This window comes from Nothobranchius furzeri, chromosome 19 (assembly GCF_043380555.1).
Source record: "Nothobranchius furzeri strain GRZ-AD chromosome 19, NfurGRZ-RIMD1, whole genome shotgun sequence".
Taxonomy (NCBI): Eukaryota; Metazoa; Chordata; class Actinopteri; order Cyprinodontiformes; family Nothobranchiidae; genus Nothobranchius; species Nothobranchius furzeri.
The window spans coordinates 23,425,125-23,446,065 of NC_091759.1; the positions used below are offsets into that span (position 1 = coordinate 23,425,125).

At 49.2% G+C, this 20,941-nt stretch overlaps 1 protein-coding gene across 1 annotated transcript in view; it reads left to right on the forward strand.

The window, feature by feature from the left end:
* The first annotated feature begins 18,039 nt into the window (after window positions 1–18,039).
* pou2f2a (POU class 2 homeobox 2a) overlaps window positions 18,040–20,941 on the forward strand; it is a 67,521-nt gene continuing 64,619 nt past the window's right edge. The window contains exon 1 of the mRNA XM_054745379.2: window positions 18,040–19,009. Coding sequence (XP_054601354.1) covers window positions 18,910–19,009 — 100 coding nt within the window. The 5' untranslated portion in view covers window positions 18,040–18,909. The remainder of the gene's footprint in view (window positions 19,010–20,941) is intronic.

The window sequence follows — 20,941 nt, forward strand, 5'->3', positions numbered from 1 at the left end:
TCCATTTTTAACAGTTTTAACTTTCATTACACGAAGCTACTTTCCTTATAGCTGAAAATGTTGGTTAGAAATTCAACTGCAAGTCTTCACGAACCTCCTGGAGTCGACTAAAGACCTTAAATGTTTCTAAAAGTGTAAATAAACTACGTCATGCTAGCAAACGAAGCTAACGAGCCGCAGCTGCCAGATAGTTGGGCTAACTGTGATGATTAAACAGACCAGATGGATTCAGCCAACAGTCCTGATTTATTTGTGCACTTATCAGAGTTCCGCTGGCCTGAACTGCAGGCTCTTAAATAATATTTCCTCTTTGCAGCAGCGTGGAAAACAGGATCAGGACTGTTGGGAGGCTGATAAGAGGGAGAAGCCCCTCCGTTGTGGAGCCACTCAGCCCCCCATGGTTCTCTGTCACCCTCACAAGTCTGAAAGGAAGTCCTTCAAAAGCGCCTGATCATAAAGGTCCGTGCACATGTAGAAAATAACGACAGGATAAGCTAATAGATAATTTTTCACATTCTCTGAGGATGTTGGAGTGACTCATCAGAATCTTCACTCTCCTGGCGTATTGACTCCATCATTGGCGTCTGTGTAAACCTCGCCGTCGCTCCTCTGTAAACAGCGGCGCCGCAGCCAGGGAGGTCAGAACAACAGTAACTCCCCTGGATTGATTTCCAATAATCTGGTCGTTGCTTGTCTGATCCGCAGGATGCAGAGTAACTAGGAGCTGTCGGATGGTGTTGCCGTGGTGACTGGTGGGAAGATAATGGCAGTTAATGAGACATTAACCCGTGTGAGGAGGAAGACGTGGTGAGATGAATGCGTCAGAAGGACTGCAGACGACACAAACCAGATCAATACTGTTCTGTTGGTCGGCGATGGGCAGCACGACCCAGCCCATTTAAATCTGACCCGGTGAATCCAGTTCATCACACACACACACACACACACACACACGTTCTAATTTACTCACACACACACGTTCTAACTCATGCACGCACACACGCACGCACACACACACACACACACATTCACTCAAACACACACACACACACACACACACACACACACACACATTCACTCAAACACACACACACACACGTTCTAACTTATGCATGCACGCACGCATGCACGCACACACACACACACACACATTCACTCAAACACACACACACACGATCACTTACTCTCACACACACACACACACACACGCATTCTAACTTATGCACGCCCACACACACACACACACACGCACACACGATCACTTACTCTCTCACACACACACACACACACACGTTCTAACTTATGCACGCACGCACGCGCACACACACACACACACACACACACACACACACACACATACACACACACACACACACACACGTTCTAACTTATGCACGCACACACGCACACACACACACACACACACACACACACACACACACACACGCACACAGGATCACTTACTCTCTCTCACACACACACACACACACACACACGTTCTAACTTATGCACGCCCACACACACACACACACACACACACACACACACACACGCACACACGATCACTTACTCTCACACACACACACACACGTTCTAACTTATGCACGCACGCACGCACACACACACACACACACACACACATTCACACACACACACACACGTTCTAACTTATGCACGCACGCACACACACACACACACACACACACACACACGCACACAGGATCACTTACTCTCTCTCACACACACACACACACACACACACACGTTCTAACTTATGCACACACACACACACACACACACACAAACACACACACGTTCTAACTTACGCACGCACACGCACACACACACACACACACACACACACACACACACACACACACACACACACACACACACACACCTGAGCAGATAGAAAACCTCCATATTGATACACGCACAGCCAGCTCATTGTCCAGCTGGTTAGGATGCAAGCAGGCAGTCGCGACCTGAGGGTCAAAGGTCAACTTCATCCCAGACGCCTGACCTGATCCACCAAAGGCTGACCTCTCAGGATCACGAGTGTATGTGTGTGGGTGAGGAGAAGGAGAGTGTTTAGTCAGGAGCAAATCTGGTGGAGGAGAGGAAAAGAAAACAGATGAAATTCTTCAAAAACGACTGAAAAAGGTGGATTTAGAAATATTAATGATTTTGTTTTAAATCTGATCTCAACTCTACAAAACCAGTAGAAAACGTCACGTTTGTGTCCAAACCGAAACGTTTAACCAACACAGACTTAAGAGACTAAATTAAAGATGAGTTCTTGAGACGAACCTGAAACCGCTGCAGCTTCGCGTTTCCGTCCTCGTTCTCCTTCCTCCGCCGTCCGTCATCACAGCATCTCTGCAGCTTTCTGGTTAATCATCAGCTGACCTTGACTCGAGTCGCCCAGCATGACCCAAACTGCTCCACACACACACACACACACACACACACACACACACACACACACACACACACACACACACACACGCACGCACGCACACACACACACACACACACACACACACACACACACACGCACGCACACACACACACACACACACACACACACACGCACACACACACACACACACGCACACACACGCACACACACACACACACACACACACACACACAAGTTTCTAACACAGTCACGTCTAATTTGACTGAAACGTGGTTTTAAGTTTCTGTTACAGCTTTTATTTTTCTAAGTTTATGTGCTGAATGTTTAAATGTCCACGAATGGCAACAGTAGAAGAGTGGCTTTGTTACGATGACTATAACTATATGGAGTGATGCTAGCAGGAAGATGGAAAATAAACGAAATACATACAAATGAACGGAGCTACGATTATTTTACTGTTTATTAAAATATGAAAGCTTCAGGTGTGCTGAGTGAATCAGTTCAGAAATAATAACATAAGGAGAAATAAAAGTTTTGGGTGAGTCGGGATTTAAACACAGGACGACCGTTGAATGGAACGGTTCAAGTCGAAGGAAAGTGTGATGCGTCATCGTAGAGCTGATGATGCTAGTTCAGTGTTCTGACGTTTAACGGGACATTTGGGCCAAAAGCCCAGAACTCCAGACCATCTTGGTTTTCCCTCTTTGTGGTGAAGATGAGTGAATCCCAGCCGGTCAGCCATGACTAGTTTCCCTCTGGGAATAATAAAGTACCTTTAAATAACAGTCCCACGTCACATGCTAGGTCTTCTCATATTTAACGTTAAACCAGAACGATGACATCATCATCTGCTGCAGTTTTAGCAGAATTTCTGTTTGTGGATAAAAACGTTAGGAAAGGAGAAGTGTGTGTGTGTGTGTGTGTGTGTGTGTGTGTGTGTGTGTTTATACATCAGAATAAATCCATGAGCTTGTACTGACTCCACGAATCCTGTAAAGTTAAAACGCATCCCTCTGCTCCACCCCGCCTGCACCCGACCAGAACCCGTCTTTGGGTCCGAGTTTAAGACGTTTCTAATACTTGCAACAAACGATCCACTTCAAACGGCCTCCTCCCTCGTCTCCCCTCAACTCCTCACACACTAATCATTGCAGAGGTTCAGAGATGGAGGTGAGTAGGTGGGGGAGGGGTGGAGGATAAAAGCAAGATGGAAGTACGCCTGGCCGAGTACCTTCAGCCCTCCTCTCCTCCCAGAAACCATTCTGTTCCTCCTTCCAGCTCCCGTTCACCCTTTAATCCCTCACTACTCCACCGCATATGTTTCCTAATCCAGTGTGTGGGAGGCCCACCCCATTACCCCTCCTCACCCCTCCCCTCCACTGCATCCTCCCCCTTCTCACCCCTTCTCTCAGTGGCTGTAATGCGGTAACCTTCCTCTTTTCTTTTAGCTCTGGACTCTCTGTGCCTTTCTTTCTGCAGCTCTTATCATTAGACAGCACACACACGCACACACACACACACACACACACACACACACACACACACACACATACGCACACATACACACACATACACACACACACACAGTCCTCTGGTTCGTAGCCCTTCCACCACTTCTTTGCTTGTCTGTTTTGTTTTTTGTCCATTTCCTGCGTTTTCTCCGCTCACTTCCCGACCGTTTGTGCGCTTTTCCTCCTTTTCCACTCGGTTCTCCGGGGAAATACACTTGCCATGAGTAAACATGAAAAATTGCACATTGTGTGGATTCGGCCGAAGTAGAGGAACAATTGAACCAGAATCTTGATATAATTCATCGAGTTTTTGCCCACATTAACCCCTAAAGCGCTGCAGCACATCACTGGTGAAATAATTAACACAGAAAAGTTCCGAGTGAAGAAAGTTTGGAGTTTTTGCCTTGTTAAACATTCCCGCTTCCACTTTTCTCCTGATTACTTTGTCTTCGTCTCTGCTCCTTTCATCTGACTTGTTTCCTCGCAGGTGATTTCGTTCTCCCTCTCCTCCCTTGTTTCAACACACACACACACACACACACACACACACACACACACACACACACACACACACACACACACACACACACACACACACACACACACACACACACAGGCTTTTTGTCCTGATTCTCTGCTTTACCCCATTACTGAATGGTATTCCTGCAGTCCTTTGTGCAGCCTTGTATAGTCACATGCCAAGTCAAGTTATTTCAGAGTGGTTTCAATGGAATTACCCCCCCCCCCCCCCAATAATCCCCTTTGCTCAACACCCCACCCCCCCCACCCCCCCCAAAAAAACTGATAAAAAGAACGAAAGTAGAAAGCTGCAGAAGAAAAGAGAACCACGTCAAAAGCGGCCTGTAGCTCCTCGCCGGTCAAACACGAGAATATGAAAAGATCGGCGTCTACATAATGAAGCAGCGCCGAGGATTCTGGGTAAAATCTATGAATACAAACGGGGATGCTCTGGAGAGCAAAGACACCTTCATGAACCGGTTAAACTTTAAAGAGCAACGAGGTCACCAACAGCCTGAAAGAGCAGGACACAGGAAAACCTCTGGTTCACCACCCTGACGGCCATTACTACTGCAGAGGTCAAGGGTCAAAGTAGCAGCGGCGACACAATTCATGTAATGGAAGTGGTGGACGGATGTTTGTTTGAGATGATCCATAAAGCAGCTGAGAGGACGACGTCATCAGATGAGTTTGAGTTTTTGTTGAGCGGTGAAGGTGTGGTCCTTCAGAAGTTCAGAGGAACACCAGGATTAAAGACGTGGAGAAGGAGAGAAGTCTGAACTCTCCAAACCTTTGGTGTTTCTCCCGTGACTCACTCTCGTGTTGGCGGAGGTTTATTGTGTGTTCGGAAAATTTCCGAGATAAAATTTTCACAATGAGCACAGAGTTGAGATTTTGTGGCTCATTAAGGGTAAAGATGTGATTCAACAGGAACTGAAGCCAGCTTCTATGTTAGAGACGCACCTGGATTCAGCTTGTCTGTTAGAACCGCCCTAAAACTGCAGCGACGCTGGTCTAAACCTGCAGCGACACTGGTCTAAAACTGCAGCGACGCTGGTCTAAACCTGCAGCAAAGCATCAGCTGCTGGACGATTCAGCTGCTGGTCTAAAACTGCAGCAACACTGGTCTAAACCTGCAGCGACGCTGGTCTAAACCTGCAGCGACCCTTCAGCTGCTGGTCTAAACCTGCAGCAACCCTTCAGCTTCTGGTCTAAACCTGCAGTGACGCTTCAGCTGCTGGTCTAAACCTGCAGCGACGCATCAGCTGCTGGTCTAAACCTGCAGTGACGCTTCAGCTGCTGGTCTAAACCTGCAGCGACCCTTCAGTTGCTGGTCTAAACCTGCAGCGACGCTTCAGCTGCTGGTTTAAACCTGCAGCGACGCTTTAACTGCTGGTCTAAACCTGCAGCAATGCTTCAGCTGCTGGTCTAAACCTGCAGCAACGCTTTAACTGCTGGTCTAAACTTGCAGCGACCCTTCAGTTGCTGGTCTAAACCTGCAGCGACGCTTCAGCTGCTGGTCTAAACCTGCAGCGACGCTTTAACTGCTGGTCTAAACCTGCAGCAACGCTTCAGCTGCTGGTCTAAACCTGCAGCAACGCTTCAGCTGCTGATCTAAACCTGCAGCAACGCTTTAACTGCTGGTCTAAACCTGCAGCAACGCTTCAGCTGCTGGTCTAAACCTGCAGCGACGCTTTAACTGCTGGTCTAAACCTGCAGCAACGCTTCAGCTGCTGGTCTAAACCTGCAGCAACGCTTCAGCTGCTGGTCTAAACCTGCAGCAACGCTTTAACTGCTGGTCTAAACCTGCAGCAACGCTTCAGCTGCTGGTCTAAACCTGCAGCAACGCTTCAGCTGCTGGTCTAAACCTGCAGCAACGCTTTAACTGCTGGTCTAAACCTGCAGCAACGCTTCAGCTGCTGGTCTAAACCTGCAGCAACGCTTCAACTGCTGGTCTAAACTTGCAGCGACCCTTCAGTTGCTGGTCTAAACCTGCAGCGATGCTTCAGCTGCTGGTCTAAACCTGCAGCGACGCTTAAACTGCTGGTCTAAACCTGCAGCAACGCTTCAGCTGCTGGTCTAAACCTGCAGCAACGCTTCAGCTGCTGGTCTAAACCTGCTGGACACTTTGTTTGTTTTGTCTGGTGAAATAATTTTGCTCACTTTAAGTTCAAATTTGGTTCTGACTGAATTTGGTGTCATTGGGGCAGCAAAAAGAGGCTTTTATCACTTTAACGTGTTTTTATGTTGAGATTTATTTTTTTACTAACGTAGTTTATAAAAATGTTTAAGACTAGTGTCGAGTATTATTCTAGTTTCTGAGGGATTTAGTAGATTAGGTGCCTTCAGAGAGTAAACATGACACCAGTTTTTGTGTTTTGTCACTTTAGTGTTCAAAAAGGTAACATATTTAAGTGTGTGTGTGTGTGTGTGTGTGTGTGTCATATCGATAGGTTAATAGCTGCGGTGTCAGCTTCAGGAACGCTCTGATTAGTTGACAGTTCACTAATCCACACACCATCCTGAGTTATCGGCCCAGCTCATTGATTTCCAGCCAAGCCAGCAAGAACTCGGGGGTCGTAAGAGAGCCGCTGCTATTGATTGGCCCCAGATCCCCCCCCCCCCCCCCCCATAACGCTGCCCCGATGCTGCTGATCCACCGGAAAATCTAACATTTTAAGGGTATGTGTGGAGCAACAAGATGGCGTCTCATGTGTTTATGAAACTCCGATCATAGCTTAAGAGCAAAACATCACTTCATCACTCAGACTTGCTTCTCCGGATACGAGAGTTCTGATGACATCACTCACACATACACCATTCATCTCACGTCTCATCACACCAAGATCCATCCATTCACTTAGAGTTTAGAGTTAGTCTTGTTTAGAATAGTTTAGAAATAAATCTTCTTGAACGTTTTAAAGGTGACTCTCTCTTTACTTGTCTCTCAGTTATTACGAACTGTTACATAATCCCTGCAATAAAAAGTTCCAATCTTCTGGTTAAAAGTACCCAAAGATCCATAAGATTGATTTCATATTTATTGTGGATTCTCATGTCTTATGGTTCATTAAATAATATGTAGATTAACCCTTTACACCTGGTTTCTGTCTGAAGTTGTGACTTGTCCTCCTCTTACCCCCGTGGAGATGTCTCATGTCCACGTGTCCCATTTCCGATGTTTCCTTGTTGCTTTGGCGTGGTCCTATCTATCGGTTATAGATCTGGATTTAGCTGTCGTACTTTTTACTGTTTTCATGTTTTAAATTCATTTTCCAAAAGTCCTAAAAGGAGAGGAAACATTTTACACACAAATCCAACATGTCTGAAGAAGGTGTTAGCTTTAGCTTGCTCTGCTAGCTCAGGGAGCAGTGCATGATGGTCTGTTTACATGATGCGTTTATAGAGGATGAATAAATAAATGAACCGTCCAAAGCCGCTCACTTCTGGTCTTAACGGTCGATGGAGGAGCCATCCTACGTTGACCGAGTAGGACGTGTCCCTTCCAGGATGCTGCCTCTTACTCTTCATCATGTACATCACTTTTCCCTCTTTTCTTCTTCTGTGGTATTTTATTGTTGCAACAGGAGTTGAAAGAAGCTGAAAGGTAAAACATGAGATGGTGACCTGCAGCAGCACCGGCCGGCGGGTTAGCAGCCAACATGTTTGACCCTGTTGCTTCACGCAGGCGTCGTCTTCCTCTCTACATCCTCAGCATCGTTCCTCCTTCCCCTCGTCTTCCTCTCCCTCTCCTCCCGGCTCCTGAGTAAGCATCGGATGAGGCGGGGCTGAGGGGTTGTTAAACATTTTTCTTCCCTCTTAATTGTTTTGACTTGTGCCATTGGCATCCCGATTAGGCCCCATTGATTTCCCACTGCTAAGTGCATTGATTTCTACATTTCTCATTGATCCTCACTTCTAAATCTCCCCACACACACCGAGTGTGTGTCTGTGTGATTCTCCCTTCCTCTCGCTGGCGGAAAATGAACATGTGCTCGTCTGTGTGCGATTGGCAGGTTTTCTCTGAACGATACAGAAACAAAAGGAACTGTGGGGAAAACGAACAGGAAGGAATCAGAGTTCATTTTCCTAAATAAACATTTTTTATGGATTTAACGATCCAGTTTTAAACGTCTGTTTGCTTTACGGCCGAGGCCAAAAGGAACGTACGATTCTTAAATCTGGAGCTTTTATTATTTTTAAATGAGGTCCGTTCTGGACTCCGGCGCCGCGACGCATCCCATCATGTCCTGATGACTGAATAACAGCCAAGTCTCTGGAGACGGAAGCAGAGGAAATGGTCCGACAGATTAAAAACGTTTCCCAAAAGAAGGAAAGAGTTTCAGAGTTCTGCCTCTCCGGAGCCGAATATCCTGGGAGTAATCCGGAGGAATTCCGGTCTGAGATGGATGTTTGAGATCCCTGGTCCCTGGAGGGGCACCAAATCCAGAACCATCAACAGCGGATGTCTTTGGGTCCGGTTCTACAATAATGAGTTAATTTCACAAACCGAACTGATCCTGAGGTTCATCCGGTTGGAAGGTGGTGCTTGGTGTCCCGGAACCACAGCGGGAGTGTCGTTGTTCGGATCTGTTTTCCAGATTTGACATTAATGCATCCTAAAGCCGGGTTCTGTGACGGTACCAGCTTGGACCTGTGATGGCAGAGATGTTACAGAAACATCTGGACAACATCTGGTCCCGGGCCGTCCAACAGTCCCAATGAGCATCCCAGATACGGAGCACAATCCGGACGTCCCGGTTCTGTTGGACACCTTAAACCCTCTGTCAGAAAGCATCGGCTGGTTGTTCATCCACAGCCACTTGAGCTGATTCAAGATGGCCGCCACAGCCAACTGACTGTGGCTAACACCAAAGATGGCTCCAGCTCCATTGGTCTGGTGAAAGAAAGATCTTAGTTCAGCTGTGGGAGCCCATCCCACCTGAGCTAGCCCCGCCCCCCAGAATAACAGATAAATCTGGTGTTTCTCCTACTTCCAGAACTCTTTTCGGATCAGAACTCGTGACACCTGCTGCTGCAGGAGCGCCGTGATGCTTCCTGAGCAACGGTGGCAAAAACCCTTCGTCGCTGCTACCATCCTGCAGACACACACACACTTTCCTCCTGATCCCATTCCACGGCGTCCAGGAGAGCTGGTCTGATCCTCTCGGTATTTAGGGCTCTCATCACCCCCCCCCCCCCCCACACACACACACACACACACACACTCACACACCAGGCAGCAGGGGCGGGAAAGCTCCATCCATGTCATGGCATTACCTCGAGCCTTGATGCTGCATTTGTGCTAAGCTAAACTGTTTGGCCTTAAGAAGCAGAGGTGTGTGTGTGTGTGTGTGTGTGTGTGTGTGTGTGTGTGTGTGTGTGTGTGTGTGTGTGTGTGTGTGTGTGTGTGTGTGTGTGTGTGTGTGTGTGTGTGTGTGTGTGTGTGTGTGTGTGTGTTGCATGTGTTTGCATGCATGAGCCTCACATAGTGTATTTACATTTGTTTGTGTATTTTCTGAGAACTTGACAAGTAATAAAAGCAAAAAAAGTCAATACCCTCCCACACACACACACACACACACACACACACACACACACCTCCCCAGCCTTCAGAGCTCTCCTGCGTTTATATCCTAAATCCATTACAACCCTTCCAGGATGAAACGGGATGCAGAACATGAGCAAAATACAAACATCATGGAATTCAGGGGAGGATAAAATCTCTTTAAAGCCTGAATGGAATTCCGAGTGAAAAGCAGGAGAATATACATGAACAGAGCCGCGGTGCTGTTGAGATAAGAACACAGAGACACACTCAGGGACGGAGAGTAGACGCACAAACCGATTTTTACGCTCGCTGTGATTTTCGTCTCCGCTGGTCGAGCCGAGCTCACGAGCTGTAAGCAAGAGCATTGATCCGCCTCGATGATCGTATCAAGGTGGCGAACTGACGGCGTTTGTCGTCTGTGGCCTGAGAGGAATAATGGACACGTAGGAGCGGTATCGGCAGGGCCGAGACGCGCCTATTGATGAGCTGTCAGAGCTGATTATTTAGTCAGGCTGCCAGAGGAAAAACGGCCAGAGAAGGAAGAAAAAGATCTAAGTGTGTGTGTGTGTGTGTGTGTGTGTGTGTGTGTGTGTGTGTGTGTGTGTGTGTGTGTGTGTGTGTGTGTGTGTGTGTGTGTGTGTGTGTGTGTGTGCGGTAATAATCCAACACAAACATAATCTTTGTCTTCCCCCTATTGTGTGTGTTAATATTTTATTGTGATTTTTAGGTCTTGTGTAACCGCTTCATAATGATTCTCCCTTTTCTTTCTCTCTCTCTCTCTCTCTCTCTCTCTCTCTCTCTCTCTCTCTCTGTGTGTGTGTGTGTGTGTGTGTGTGGCTACAGCAGCAGCGGTGATATAATTGTAAGCCCGTATTGATTCCCCCCATTATTGATGAGGGAGAATTTAATTCAACCAACTCGTTTGTCAACGTGACACTGCCATTTAACAATGAACTCACTCTCTCTCTCTCACACACACACACACACACACACACACACACACACACACACACACACACACACACACACACACACACACACACACCAATAAGATCGGCTCTTGCTGGATCAGTAAGGATTCGGTCACTTAGCGTTTGATTTGTTTTGTTTTCACATGTTTGGATATTTGAGTTAAAGTGTAAATAAAACTTAAACAGGAAATTAGAATATTTTTTTATTTTAAAATAGAAAAAAAGGTATGTTTTAAATATATATATATTTTTTACCTCCTCCTTGAACCGTCACCTTATCGTGGTGGAGGAGTTTGAGTGCCCTAATGATCCTTGGAGCTATGTTGTCTTGGCCACTTTGTGCCCCTGGTAGGGTCTCCCATGACATATTGGTCTTAGGTGAAGGGTGAGACAAAGAACGGTTCACAGGATCTTTCATGGAGGTAAAGTCAAAGAGTCGGAGTACCCGGCCCGGAGGGTTACCAGGGTCCCACCCTGGAGCCAGGCCTGGGGTTGGGGCCCGTGAGCGAGCGCCTGGTGGCCGGGCTTTCGCCCATGGGGCCCGACCGGGCCCAGCCCGAACCGTATACATGGGCTCATCCAACTGTGGACCCACCACCCGCAGGAGGAACATGAAGGGTCCGGTACAGTGTGGATCGGGTGGCAGACCAAGGCGGGAGCCTTGGCGGTCCGGTCCCCGGAAAAGGTTTTTGGGACATGGAACGTCACCTTGCTGGCGGGGAAGGAGCAGGAGCAGGAGCTTGTGACAGAGGTTGAGCGGTACCGGCTAGATATAGTCGGACTCACCTCGACACATAGCATTGGCTCTGGAACCCAAGTCCTTGAGAGGGGTTGGACACTCTCCTTTGCTGGAGTTGCTCCGGGTGAGAGGCCGAGGGCTGAGGTTGGCTTTTTGTTAGCCCCAAGACTCTGCCTGTGTGTTGGAGTTTACCCCGGGGGACGAGAGGGTAGCTGTTGTTTGTGCTTATGGGCCAAATATCAGTTCAGAGTACCCACCCATTTTGGAGTCCCTGGGACGAGTGCTAGATAGTGCTCCATCAGGGGACTCCATTGTCCTGCTGGGGGATTTCAATGCTCACGTGGGCAATGACAGCTTGACCTGGAGGGGTGTGATTGGGAGGAACGGCCCGCCTGATCTGAACTCAAGTGGTGTTTCGTTATTGGACTTCTGTGCAAGCCGCAGTTTGGCCATAACGAACACCATGTTCGAACATAAGGATGCCCATCGGTACACTTGGTACCAGGGCAGCCTAGGTCACCGGTCGATGATAGACTTTGTAGTCGTATCATCTGACCTGTGGCCGTATGTTTTGGACACCCGAGTGAAGAGAGGAGCGGAGCTGTCAACTGATCACCACCTGGTGGTGAGTTGGATCAGATGGCAAGGGAACATGCCGCATAGACCTGGCAGACCCAAATGCATAGTGAGGGTCTGCTGGGAATGCCTGGCAGAAGAACCTGTCAAGACGGTCTTCAACTCCTACCTCCGGCAGAGCTTTGACAGCGTCCCGAGAGCAGTGGGGGACATTGACACAGAGTGGGCCTTGTTCCACTCTGCGATTGTTGAGGCAGCTGTTGCTATCTGTGGTTGCAAGGTGGCCGGTGCCAGTCGTGGTGGCAACCCCCGTACCCGCTGGTGGACACCAGAGGTTCGGGGAGCCGTCAGGCTGAAGAAGAAGGCCTACAGGGCGTGGCTGGTCTGTGGGTCTCCGGAGGCAACAGACAGGTACCGGATAGCCAAGCGGGGTGCAGCAGTGGCAGTTGCCGAGGCAAAATCTCGGGCGTGGGAGGAGTTTGGTGAGGCCATGGAGAAAGACTATCGATCAGCTCCAAAGAGGTTCTGGCAAACTGTCCGGCACCTCAGGAGAGGAAGGCAGCAACTCGCTCACACTGTTTACAGTGGGGATGGGGAGCTGCTGACGTCAACTGGGGCTATAGTCGGACGGTGGAAGGAATACTTTGAGGAGCTCCTCAATCCCACCTATGCACATTCCGAGGAGGAACCAGAGCCGGGAGACCTGGGGATGGACTGTCCAATCTCGGGGGCAGAAGTTGCTGAGGTAGTCAAACAACTACACAGCGGCGGAGCCCCGGGGGTGGATGAGGTTCGTCCTGGGTATCTCAAGGCTATGGATGTTGTAGGGCTGTCATGGTTGACACGTCTCTGCAACATTGCGTGGTCATCGGGAGCAGTTCCTGTGGAGTGGCAGACCGGGGTGGTGGTCCCCATCTTTAAGAAGGGTGACCTGAGGGTGTGTTCCAACTAGGGCTGCTCGATTATGGCAAAAATAATAATCACGATTATGGTGACTGAAATTGAGATCACGATTATTTAGGACGATTTTTCAATTTTTGTTGATTTTATTTGTTTTTATTCAGTCATAAAATTGCTCAGGGCACAATCAGGACAAAAATAAGAAACAAGATGATCACTAAAATAACTCCTGATTCCCAGTATAAACAGACCAGTATACTTATAGCTCATAGTCTATGACCCAAGGGCTATAGACCTTGGTTTAACTCATGTAAGTCTAACAGTACAGACCCAAACACCAACATCTTGCAAATTCTGACAGCAAGAATTATACAGTGGCATTTATAACAAATAAATGCAAATAAATTGATGTTCACAAAATGTTGCATAACATTTATTGAGTCCTGTCAAGGTGCTGTTGGAGAGTGCACTAGCACCGTGTCCTCAGAGAGATTAGTTATTATTTATCAGCGTGAGGAAGTTATTTTTACCTTATTTATAAACTATTTATTTACAAATCCATCAGTTAATGTAATAATTGTCCCAACCACAGCTGCACCCCCCCACCCCCCAACCCGGTCTCAGCAATTGGGGCAAGCTGTACGTGTGTTTAGCATGCCCACATTTAGCCGTTTTTAGCGGCTCAGGAGCTCGCAGGTGCGGTGTCTGTCACTCACTCTGGTTAATCCAACAGGGAGCCGGCTCCGAGAGCTGTTTCTTTAGCGACTGACAGACACATCACTACATCATTCCCTTTCCTAATGTCCTGAAGAACGGTCCGGAGCGCAGGCGGAGTGTTTAGCTAACCTGCAGGAAACGTCGATGACAGTTATCCAGAAAGTAGCTAAGGGTTACCAGAGGTGTTTCTGAGGTGTTTGCTAGGTGTTTTTAAGTTAAAAAGTCAAGAAGGGGGACTGAAAAGCTTCTAGAAATGGCGTCAAAGTCACTAAGTTGGCAACACTGTGGGAGGAGCGCTTCATTTGCAACTCAGGGCAGCGCAAGCGGGAGGAGCAAATAATCGGCTTGTTTTGTTTTTTATAATCGTTCAAAACTCAGATCGTAATCGTGATCAAAATTTGATTAATTGAGCAGCCCTAGTTCCAACTATAGGGGCATCGCACTCCTCAGCCTCCCTGGAAAGGTCTACTCCAAGGTACTGGAGAGGAGGGTCCGATCGATAGTTGAATCTCAGATTGGGGAGGAGCAATGTGGTTTTCGTCCTGGCCGTGGAACTGTGGACCAGCTCTATACCCTTGCAAGGGTGATGGAGGGGGCATGGGAGTTTGCCCAACCAATCCACATGTGCTTTGTGGATTTGGAGAAGGCTTATGACCGTGTCCCCAGGGGCACCCTGTGGGGGACGCTCCAGGAGTATGGGGTGGGTGGCTTTCTGTTAAGGGCCATTCAGTCCCTTTACCAGAGGAGCGTGAGTTTGGTCCGCATAGCCGGCAGTAAGTCGGACCTGTTCCCGGTGAGGGTTGGACTCTGCCAGGGCTGCCCTTTGTCACCGGTTCTGTTCATCACTTTTATGGACAGAATTTCTAGACGCAGCCGTGGTGTGGAGTGTGTCGAGTTTGGTGGTAGGAGAATCTCGTCTCTGCTTTTTGCGGATGATGTGGTCCTCCTAGCTTCATCCAGCTCTGACCTTCAGCTCTTGCTGGGTAGGTTTGCGGCCGAGTGTGAAGCGGCTGAGATGAGGATCAGCACCTCCAAATCTGAGACCATGGTTCTCGACCGGAAAAGGGTGGTTTGCCACCTCCGGGTCGGGGGAGAGGTCCTACCTCAAGTGGAGGAGTTTAAGTATCTCGGGGTCTTGTTCACGAGTGAGGGTAGGAGGGATCGGGAGATCGACAGGCGGATTGGTTCGGCGTCTGCAGTGATGCGGACGCTGAGCCGATCTGTCGTGGGGAAGAGGGAGCTGAGCCAGAAAGCCAGGCTCTCGATTTACCGGTCGATCTACGTCCCAATCCTCACCTATGGTCATGAGCTTTGGGTAATGACCGAAAGAACGAGATCGCGGATACAAGCGGCCGAAATGAGTTTCCTCCGTAGGGTGGCCGGGCTCAGCCTTAGAGATAGGGTGAGGAGCTCGGACATTCGGGAGGGACTCGGAGTAGAACCGCTGCTCCTCCGGATCGAAAGAAACCAGTTGAAGTGGTTTGGGCATCTGGTCAGGATGCCTCCTGGACGCCTCCCTGGGGAGGTGTTTCGGGCATGTCCTGCCGGCAGGAGGCCCCCGGGTCGACCCAGGACACGTTGGAGAGGTTACATCTCCATTCTGGTCCGGGAACGCCTCGGAGTCCTGCCGGAGGAGCTGGTGGAGGTGGCCGGGGAGAGGACGGTCTGGAGCTCCCTAGTTGGGATGCTGCCCCCGCGACCCGGACCCGGATAAGCGGAGGAAGACGAAGACGACATTTTTTTTACCTTAATGGTCATATTCATTTCCTGTTTGTACCGTTTTACTTTAATCAAAACGGTTTGAGTTGGTTAGAAGCTGCTGTCTCTATTTGTGTTGTGCTGGTGGGTCAAGGTGGTACTGGTGGGTCAAGGTGGTACTGGTGGCTCAGGGTGGTGGGTCAGGGTGATGCTGGTGGGTCAGGATCAGGGTGGTACTGGTGGATTGGGATCTGCTGTGACCCAAACTCTCCTGATGTCAGAGTAAAGCGACGGGCACAGCAGAAGGGAAAGGAACAGGTTTAATGATGAGGCCGCCGTGCGCCGTATTCCTCTCCTCCTCGTGATGGACGCACAAAACACTCCGAATTCTACAAGAAATAATTGCTTTTGTCTGGAAGGAGTTTGTATCGGGGCTCCAGTGTGCTCGCCCTCTTCTGGAGGAGGGGGGCTCTGGAGAGACAACCAGTCATTTCTTTATCCGGCCTCCCCCTCCTCCTCCTCCTCCTGCTCTTGCTGCTCCCTTTCTTTTTGCTCCTCGTGTGTCTCGTTGGGCAAACGGACTCATCTCTCAAACGAGGATTTTTCCGTTTGTGGTGTGAGGGGCCCACTTAGCGGCGTGTGTTTATGCATAGATGCATTAAAAGCTGCAGCTTGTAACAGAAACATGGGGGTGGTGATGGTGGAGCTCACAGCAGCGTTAGGAGGAGCAGAACTTCTATACCTCCTCCTGGAGATGAGCCAGAGCCTCAGACCTCCTTTTTCCCATCAGAACCACCCTAAGTCTTCATGTCAGTATTCATCAGAGCTTCTGGTCCATCCATGATGAGAAGCTCCTACCACATCCCAGAGGTTCTGGACTGAGATCTGGTGACTCTGGAGGTCATTGGAGTCCAGTGAACTCACGGTCATGTTCTAGAAACCAGTTTCTCTGAGTTTTGTGACATGGTGCATGATCCTGCTGGAAGTAGCATTAGAAGATGGGTTAGGATGCAGCAGAAATCCAGACTCTCCCGACGAGAAAAGGGTTTCCAGCAGCAGTTCTGGTGGTCCTGTGAGAATTAAATCCTTGTTTTCCTTTTTTTAGCTGACAGGAGAGACACCTGGTGTGGTCTTTGGTAGGAGCCAGTCTGACCTCTGACCCTACAAATGGTTTTGGGTTCAAATCCCAGCAGATCAGCAGGTTCTGGTGTACTTTAACGTGTCTGAATCACTTTTACGGGTGAAGTTGGAAAACTAGAATCTGGTGCAAAAGTTCATTTCTGTCAGTAATCCAGCCTAAAAGGTGAAACTAATCTATGAGACAGACTCGTGCTAATCCAGATTTTTCAGCCCAGCTGATGAAAACCCCCACAGATTATAGCGAATCAGCTGATTAATGCCGAACACCTGCAGAGGGTCCCTGAGCCTTTAGATGGTCTCTCAGTCTGAGCTGGATGGACTTCTGCTCCTTATTCCAGTTTCACCCATAACTCCTTTTATTTTGTATGAAAGTATTAAGATGGTTGGTGATGGAGGTGGAGGTGGTCGGGTGACTTCCGGAGGCCCTGGTGAAGGTGGTTTGGCTTCCCTTCCTCTCCCCGCACGCGCGTGCGCATTGGCACGGAGCCCGAGGCCTTTGTAACGATGAGCTGGCGCCATAATTGATCGATAACTTATTAACAGCTCGGTCTCACCTCGGAGTGTATGCAGCAGGAGGAGGATGGAGAGGTGCGCGCGCCCCTCCTAGATCCCGGATATTGACCGCGATATTTACCGCATGGATTTTTCTATTTAAAAAAATCCATGTTGGTGATAATCTGGAGAGTAAACGCGTGCGTCGGAGAGGGGAGGGGAGGGGGGTGCACACGTAGTGGGAAAAACATGCAATTTAAATTCTACTCAGCTGACATTTTACGCACACTTTACGCACGTGGACTTCCCGAGCCCAACGTAATTACTAATTTAACAGCCGCGCGTGCGCGTGCAGGCTTTGATTATCCGCCTCTGTAGAATGAAATACATTAGCTGAGATGTGCGGGTGACCTTGCAGGCCGGAGCGCGTGAATCCATACAGGAGGGAGGCAGAGACCCACCTGCTGAAATATGCATCAAAGGTTCCTCCCCCTTTGGAGCCGGTCGATCCCGCGCAGTCATGTGATTATTGGCTTCATTATAATGAAATAATCAGCTGATCAATGCGGAGCCTTGTAGGGATTACAGGCTTAGTGTGTTCTGATCGGTCACGTGACCAGCACCTTGACTCATAGGTGTCTTCGTATGGATCACATGAAATATAAGCGTGCGTGCGTGTGTGTGCGTGTGTGTGTGTGTGTGTGTGATGGGACTCGGGGTAGAAAGGGGGCGGGAAGAGGGGGTAACAGGAGCGGGGGCTGGGGGATCTGTCTCCCGGTCAGAGCGCTCCGACGTGCCAGAGTGCGTTCAGGCTGCGCGGCGTCGGACCGACAGGGGCACCCCGACAGGACGCACACACACGCACGGACTTGTGGAGAGAAAGAGCCCCGCGCCGGCGGATGGAGCAGAACCAAAGACACGAGCGCGTGAACGGATCTGGGTCTCACTAACGCATCAGCTGGAGAGGAAACCGGAAGTGCGATGCGCTGATTGATATGGATTCTTTCCTTTATTTTTCTATCGATTGTGCTTTAATTAGTGACCTCCGCTAGAGAGGAGATCAGCGAGAGGAGGAGAGGGAGGAGCGAGAGTCCAGCGGGGTGCCTGCCTGTAGCCTTACTTCATTATTTCCTTTATTTACTAAATTATGTTTTTGGGTTTCATCTCCGCGTCGCTCCGCGTGCTCGTTCCCCTCAGCAGACCAGCCAGCTACACACCAAATCTGTGAGAACCAAAAATCCGTCGGAACCGTGCCCAAACCAAAGCGACCCAACATCCGAGGGCACCGAGCTTACGGTCTTTACGCACAGCCGTCTGGGTCTAATTGCGTGTGCGCTGCAGAGAGGAGCTCCAGCTGTTCACATGGAGATCCGTCCGTCCGGCTGCCGGGATCAACTCTCATAGCTTTATTCTCCCAAAGCCAGACCGGCGGGACTCCAGGGACCAGAAATAAAAGCCGATCTCTCCGAGGAGACATGGAAGTCTGTGGAGGCGCAATCTAAGTCCCAGAATAAAAATCTAACCTGGTTTCCATCACTGGACCCATCCCAGCGGCTGTCCACCATCCTGGGAGACACACAGCAGGCCAGAGAAGAAGAGCGGGACAGGGGACACGAGGAGACAAAAGTGAGACTAGAATAAAAACCCAACGGCCAGCAGGTCGACGGAGGACCATGTTTGTCCCCCTGCCCGTCCCCTTCGTCTTTCAGAGAACAGCGTCCGACTTCAGCGCCTGGAGACTCAAGTCCTCGCTGGCTCCGCGGTCCAGCCCCGGTAAGCTGCTCTGCACCGGTCCGGTTCTGGTTCCGGTTCCGGTTCCACACCTCACGGGGTCAGATTTCATTTACTAAAACATCCCAATGACGTTTCTTCAGTTTCACCTAAAATCTGCAGATTTATTCAAATAAATAAAGTAAAGCAAAATATTTTTCATGTTTTAGTTTCATCAAAGTAATGAAAATAAATTCTGTTATTTTCAAAGAGCCAAACATGTTTTTATCAATAATGTTAAATTATTTTTTCTCTATTTTCATCTCAGAATTTCTAATAATTATAAAATATTTATTATTCTGGCTTTTCTGTCAATTAAAATTCAAAAATGAAATTTACTCCAAAGTGTTTATTTTTCTCCTCAAACAGGAAACGATAAATCTCCATAAATCAGCTGTTCCGTACTCACTCGTGATCCCAACATTCCTCAAACGCATCCATGAACATTTTGGGTTTGCATCCGACCAGACGTCCTCCTCCATTCATGTAATTCCATCCGTCTCGTCCTCCATCCCATCCGCCTCCTCTCCTCTCCGTCACTCTCCCCCTTCCCGGTTCGGGGGTGATATTCATGGTCATCTATCGATCAGGTTGTATTGATCTCTGACTGGTGGGAAAACGGGAGCGCAGCCGAGTTCAGGGGGAAGTTTGGCGACGCAGGAAAGAACGAGAACTCTTCAAGAGCTGCTAAAACAACGAACACGGTTTGTTTCTGCTGTTTAATCAGGTCAATCAGCTGATTAGAGACTTTAAATCAATACCGAACCCCCCCCCCCCCCCCCCATCACTGGAAACCCACTCATGAAGGATCAACGTCACACTGATATCATTCCTGCTGCTTTGGTGTTTTTATTCCCTAAAAGAGGAAAATCTTCTTTTAACATTTTTATTTAACATTAGTGGAACGGATCAGGTCCGAGGCTGCAGGTCTGGTGGTGGTTCCATCCACCCGATCCGGGCCGGGCCTTAGGTGGGTGTCAGGGGGGCGGCTCGGGTTTTCAATGAGAGCATCTTCTGATGCTCTTGACAGCTGAAAGGGGGGTGGGGTGGGGTGGGGGTCGGTTTCACTGCCGGGCCTCCGAGAAATGAAAGCAAAAGGAGAGGTGGAGAGGGTGAATGAGTGATTGGGTGAATAACAGAATGAATGTTGGTCAGGAAGCGGCGATCCAGAAGCGATTCGCTGTTTGGAATAAAGATCCGGTGCAGGGAGCCTCCGGATCCCTCGGCCGGATTAAAGGCGTGAGTGGGATGAAGGAGTGAGGATGTTGGTGAGCACACGCATCTCCCCGGTGAGTTTCCACATGTGAGAAAATGAAAGGGTCAGAGTTCCCGCTCCGGTTGCTTCTCTGTTTAAACACATGGCTGCGATGAGAAGCCGATACACACGAGAGGAATAAAGTGTACAGGAGTGCAAACACTCGGCCCGCTTTCCCCGCTCATTCCTGCTCCTCTCCGCCTTTCATCCATGATCTCTGGAGACGGCGCATCCACTCTTCCCTGTTGTCTTTCTCCTTTCTGTGAAGTATCGGCTCGACACGGAAATGCAAACTCCCGCCTCTTTGCTCCGTCTGGTTCCTTCTGTCTGCGTCTCGCTCCCCACGGACCGCCGGAGTCTTCTATTGGATTTGCTTTTTGTGGTTTGGCTGGGCCTCATAAGCCACTTTAGCTAAGTCTGTTACTCGTGATTCTTTGTCCTCTGATCTGAGGTGTGTGTGTGTGTGTGTGTGTGTGTGTGTGTGTGTGTGTGTGTGTGTGTGTGTGTGTGTGTGCACCTGAAGGCTTGTGTTTAAATCTGGGTGTGTCTGCGAGCCAACGGGATGTGAGACGTGGGAGACGAGGTGAGCGAGGTCCGGTGGAGGAGGATCCAAGCAGCTGATGCTAGCAGACAGCAGCTCTGCTGTGGATCTAAACCGGGTTTAGAGCGTTTTGGACTCC